This window comes from Halichoerus grypus, chromosome 12, assembly GCF_964656455.1.
Source record: "Halichoerus grypus chromosome 12, mHalGry1.hap1.1, whole genome shotgun sequence".
NCBI lineage: Eukaryota > Metazoa > Chordata > Mammalia > Carnivora > Phocidae > Halichoerus > Halichoerus grypus.
Genome location: NC_135723.1, coordinates 34,656,851 through 34,662,850, shown reverse-complemented (window position 1 = coordinate 34,662,850; position 6,000 = coordinate 34,656,851). Strand labels below are relative to the sequence as shown.

The 6,000-nt window shown below is 39.4% G+C and overlaps 1 protein-coding gene and 1 long non-coding RNA gene across 2 annotated transcripts; both read left to right on the top strand.

The window, feature by feature from the left end:
• The first annotated feature begins 549 nt into the window (after positions 1–549).
• LOC144379661 (uncharacterized) lies at positions 550–1,511 on the top strand. The gene is made up of 3 exons (XR_013442987.1): positions 550–651; positions 735–813; positions 1,398–1,511. It is a non-coding gene; the product is annotated as an uncharacterized LOC144379661 (long non-coding RNA).
• Positions 1,512–2,621: 1,110 nt separating this feature from the next.
• Positions 2,622–3,966, top strand: FAM237B (family with sequence similarity 237 member B). Its single transcript, XM_078059846.1, has 2 exons — positions 2,622–3,012; positions 3,442–3,966. Exons 1-2 carry the CDS (start codon positions 2,622–2,624, stop codon positions 3,474–3,476), a joined length of 426 nt encoding a protein of 141 aa, XP_077915972.1. The 3' UTR covers positions 3,477–3,966.
• Positions 3,967–6,000: the final 2,034 nt, after the last annotated feature.

The window sequence follows — 6,000 nt, the reverse complement described above, 5'->3', positions numbered from 1 at the left end:
TCTCAGCGTTAAACACTGTCTATTTAGGTAGCAGGGAAGATACGTTTCAAGTGTGTATGTGTTAGTATTAATAATTTAAATGGCACTTAGCTAGAGGTTAGAACTCATCAAGGAGGTTCATTTTAATAGAGTCCATAGCCTTAGGAAAGTTTTTCTCTGGATAGTAGAATAGGGCGGAAGGCTGGGTGGGTGGAGGGAGGAGATACCCTTGGTATATAGTAGACTGACTGCTGTGCTGGATTTTCTCAGAGAAAGGCAGAAAGAGGAAGGGAAAGAGCGAGGAATACCTGAGCCGCTGTAATTTCGAGAAATTCGGAGGAGTACAAGACAGGAGCAGCGACCCAGTGCAGGGCGTGGCGGGCCCAGTGGGTCTCCAGTCAGGGAAGATGGGCGAAACGAGGGCTGGGCCTCGGGAGCGTGGCCACCCACTCTTTGCCGCCTCTTTCTCTAGAAAAGGAGCGTGGTTCGGGTTGCGGGGCTGACCACCGCGCCACCCGCGAGGTTCGCAGCAGAGCCCGAAGCTCCGCCCTCGGCGAGCCAGAGCCTCCCAGCCCCGGAGCGCCGCGGGGCCGACGCACTTCAGTAGGGCGAGTTCGAGGCGCTCTGGGCGCCCGCGGAGGACGGCTTCCCGCTTTTCGTCTGCCGCCGGGGGTGGGTCCGGCTGGGCGCGGGGTGGGAGCCGGGAGGTCCGGGAGTCGTCCGGTGCCCGCGCTGAGACCTCTTGTTCCTCCCAGGTAGGAGCCGCCCGAGACCCCGAGCGAGCTGAGCGCACGGGAACACCGCGCTGGACGCGCGCCTCGGCGCGGAGGAGAGGTACTCCATTCGTGCTCGCGTTCCCTCTTCCGAGTCCGGATGACCGACCCGGAGGAGGGCACTGGTCAGGAGTGTAACCTGAAATTCGTGTGGAAGAAAATTCTCAGGCCCCACCCAGTCCTTTTCTTTTAGAGCTCGTATCATAAATTCGCACTCTCAGCTCGTTTGGGGGAATCTGCACAGTTTTCGACAATGTGAAACGACCGGAATAACCTAAGTTTAAATTTGTTTCTTTTGATTTGTTTCTTTATCCTAACTTATTTAGGGGAGGTGTCAGACAGCGGTCTATCAGTAAGGAGGTGGTGAGTCTTCTGGATCTGTCACACGCCCCCCCCCCCCCCCCCCGGCTGTCAAGGTTGTGTCAGGGACATTTCCAATGTCAGCCTGGAATAGTAGCTCCGTGGCAATTCAAAGCCAATTTAGCCCTCGATGTCCACTTATGTAGCCAGTTTACTGAGTGATCAGTTGGCAGGGAAACTTGGGCAAAGAACCATTAGAAAATGCCAAGATTTTGCCGAATGTCATTGACCCTGCACTATATCATATTAGCTCATATTACCTTTATTGTCTTCGTGCTCCTTCAGGTGTGTATGTCAATCTCCAAACAGATCCTGAACAACCTGAGAGAAGCCAGGGATGTACCAGGCATCAGTGCATAACAAATATTTTTCAATGAATAAATGTAAGAAGCATCAGTAATTTTGAAAATTGGTGCTTGAGCATCCAACACCATTTGGGTTAGTAGACTGGTAACATCTAAATTAAATAAATAAATAAACACCTTTTTCTCATGGCTACACATAGAATGGACTGTATTCTGATCCCCTTAGTTGGAATGTGTTGTGGTAGGAGTCTTGGATAGGGTGACCGGAGACCTGAGAACTTGCTGAGCCATATCAGGAGCATTTTTCTAATTTGTAAAGGGAGAAGGTTGGAGCGCATGCTTTTAAAGATTTCTTTCAGCTCTAAAAGTCTGTGATGAAATGAATCCATCACATCTTCATAAACATGTTTTGGATTTCAGTGGCTCCTGAAGACTTTATCAGAAGGTTGGTAAACAAATTTTAACTGTTTTTTTTTCAAAGGAAGGTCTGAGAGTCAGCAACTTAGAGGAAAACCAACAAATACATAGAAGGCAAATTTGGCTTGATCAAAACCACATATGTATGTATTTACAAATTTTTAGGTTTAAACAGATCATTAAGTAATTGAATAAATTTTTTATCTTTATTTATTTATTTTTAAGATTTTATTTATTTGTCAGAGAGAGAGCACAAGCAGGGGGAGCTGCAGGCAGAGAGAGAAGCAGGCTCCCCACTGAGCAAGGAGCCCGATGCGGGACTCGATCCCAGGACCCTGGGATCATGACCTGAGCCAAAGGCAGACACTTAATAGACTGAGCCACCCAGGCGTCCCGAATAATTTTCTTTTTAACTTAAAAATATATTCCCTCTTTTTTTTTTTTTTTAGAGAAACAAAACAGATGAACATTGGGGAGGGAAAGGAAAAATAAAATAAGATAAAAACAGAGAGAGAGGCAAACCATAAGAGACTCTTAAATACAGAGAACAAACTGAAGGTTGCTGGTGGGCAGGTGGGTAGGAGGATGGGCTAAATGGGTGATGGACATTAAGGAGGGCACTTGTTGGGACGAGCACTGGGCATTGTATGTGGGTGATGAATCACTGGGTTCTGCTCCTGAAACCGGTGTAGCATTGTATGTTAACTAACTTGAATTTAAATAAAAAAATAAAAACTTAAAAAAATATATTCCTTGGTTTTTTTTTTTTTTCCCTTCTGTATAGAATATGGGTTTTGTCACAAGAAGATGGTTCTACCTACCACTGGGCTGCATGATGCTAATCAATCTGATTAATGCTGATTTTGAATTTCAAAAGGGGGTGCTTGCTAGCATCAGCCCAGGCATCACAGAAGATATTGATTTCCAGTGTTGGAATGCTTGCTCTTTGACCATGATAGATCTCAAGGAACTCAAGATACAGCATAATGTGGATGTTTTCTGGAATTTCATGTCGTTCTTGCAAAAATCCCAGCGGCCTAGACATTATAATGTCTTCTTAAGTATAGCTCAGGATTTCTGGGACATGTATGTAGACTGTTTGCTTTCACGATCTCATGGAATGGGCAGAAGACAGGTGATGCCTCCCAAGTATGATTTTCCACAGAAGATAACAAGAGGTAATTTAAATGTGTACTTAAGAGAACAGCAGTTTAGTGTTCTTAAAAATTCAATATTTAATCCTTATTTGCCAACAAGGTAGCAAATTTGCCTTATTTTTTCCTAATATGATTGAGTTTGATTTTCATTTTTACTAATTTTGTATTATTTAGAACCTGCGGGAGCTCTGATATGCAGAGATCTGAATGATCTTGAGACATAATACATTTGGTAGACCATTAAAATTATTACCTTATTTTCCCCATGAATAGTTCATAAGAAAGCTATTTAACACTATAATTATTCCTATTACATTTATTGAAGAAATTTTAAACATAGGACATGTAGTTAGGTTTTAAAAGTTTTTTCAATAGGGTTATTTAAAAGTAAGAAATCTTGAGAGTCACATTAGAGTGACAATTAACAATTTCTCCTCTCTAATATTATAGGACTGGATTTTACAAAACATGAGTTTTACGTATAAGAGAAAGAACATGGAAAAGACCTCAAGCAAGGTGACATCAACCTGAAAGTTTAATTCTGTCAGTATTTCCGAGGTCAAATATTTCCTGTAGTATTTATCAAAATTGTTATTTCTGATTCTTTAATATTTATGAAAGTTGTATTTTTGTTGTTGTGTAAATGCTTTATGGCTATTGAATTAGCATTTCCGTGTTTTCAGGTAACTTGTCAATTTTTTATTTGGAAGGCATCTTTGTAAAGCATCTTTATCTTAAAGAAAACATTTAAAATTCAAATGCAATATATTTTTAAATACAGCAGTCAATGGAGTAATGCTGTAACTAATTTTATAAGGTATCTTATACATAATGTTGACTTTAAAACTGTGCCAAAATTAATGCCAGTATTGTCCTAAAAAATAATATTTAATCTTGATGTAGTGTACTGAGTGGCTTCTGAAATGTACATTTCATCACCAAGCCATCCTATATATTAAAGTGTTTTTCTATGCATTAAGGACTAACTTTTTTTTTTATGTTCTCACTTTTGTTGTCTTCATTTTTTAAAAAGAATAACAAACAGAAACGTAATGAGAAACTTTGTTTTAGTAAAGTGAAGTCTGATAGAATTTTTGCCTTTAGTTATAAGCTCGGTTTTCTTCTTTTTTAAATATATTTCCTTTTACATCTCACATCTTATTCCAAAAAGGATATGAAGCTTTAAAAATATATACCAAACAATAGGATAACATGAAGTAGATGAGGAAATTGAGATGATGGGAAATGAAGACAGGAAACTAATAATATGTAGTTGTAGTTTAGATTAATACTTTCAAATGCATGTTGTAAAAACCTATATCTTTGATAAAAGGGTAGCTGTAAATTGGTCTGAGTTTCCTACTTCTCAAGGTGAAGAAGGACTCATGAGCAGTTTCAAGATTCACACTGTTGATAAGAAGAACCAAACAACATGTTTAGGAGAAGCCCAGCCTTTGCTAGGACTAAGAACCAATAAAAATCATAGGTTTTTATGCTGGCTACCATGGTATACAGCACTGTGTTTTCAAGTTCCTGGCAATGTCGGATTCCCTTCAATGCAAGCTGATGCCTGCACAGCCAAACTCAATTACATATAATTTTAAAAGCCCCCAAATAATACTCAACAAATGTGCAACTTTCTGATGGTTTGACTTGATTCAAGAATAAACTTTAAAGGGTGGAGTGGGGGCTGACATTCTTTGAGTTATGGACCACTTTGAAATTCTGATGAAGCTATAGACACTTTACCAAGAGTTGTATGTACAGAGTGTCCATCATTTGTGTATGATTTTTGGGGGAGGGGCCATGAACCCCAAGTTAAGAATCTCCAATATATTTTTTAATTTTATTTTTTTGCTTCAATTTTTAAAGAATCCCCAATATTAAAGAATAAATGGATCACATAGCTTTCAAGTTTTATCTTACCAATATTTCATATAACTGAGTTTTATATAACTGGTTGCAGATAATATGAAGTTTTAAGTCTAATGAATTTCCACACTGAAAATATTTTATCTTGCCAATTAAGGACAGATCGCTAAGCTCATAAAATCAACTGGTTGGAGGGTCGGTCTTATGTTCTCTTATTCAAATGACCAGAAAGATACACAAGAAGTTGCCTAATTAATTTCCTACAGGTGGAGGCACAGGGTCATGATTTTCCTTAGAGATTATCTCTCTTTTACCTGTGGGCAAATTTTCGAAGCTCAAAAGTTCAATGGCATAAAGCAAAACCAGATAATTTTAGCCTAAAAAATGGTTCAACCAGCTGTCATCACCATAGTTGTCATAAAAATTTCTATTGCAGCAATGATGAACTTTTTAGTGTTAATCAATTAAACTTGTTAGCCTTCCAAAATAGGTTAATTGCAAATTGGTTTCTAGTTCTCCTAATTGAATTTACAGGCTACATTGGATTATTAAACATAGGAAAAATAAGGACATTTGCCAAAATGGGTATTCTGGTTTTAGAGCAGTTCATCTTAAGCCTTTTTCCTGGTACTTAGATATCATGTTCTGTTAAAAATCCCCTCTCTACCCCGCAATTTTTGGTACAAATCAAGTCATTTGTATATAGAAAAATTTATTATTTTTTTTCATCGTTCATTCACTCAACAAAAACTCATTGAGCTTAGAAGCATGCTACTAAATAATCCTTGACTCACAGAGCTGTCATTGCAGTGGGACAAAGGTAGAGTAGGAAATAATACAATAATTCAGAAGTAGTTTTATGATATCAAAATATAAGTTAAAAGGGGCACCTAGGTGGCTCAGTCATAAAGCGTCTGCCTTCGGCTCAGGTCATGATCCCAGGGTCCTGGGATCGAGCCCCACATCGGGCTCCCTGCTCTGCGGGGAGCCTGCTTCTCCCTCTCCCGCTCCCCCTGCTTGTGTTCCCTCTCTCACTGTGTCTCTCTCTGTCAAATAAATAAAATCTTAAAAAAAAAAAATAAGTTAAAAAAAGAGAAATGGTGATCAAAATGTGGTTGAGTGGGGAATAATGTGTAT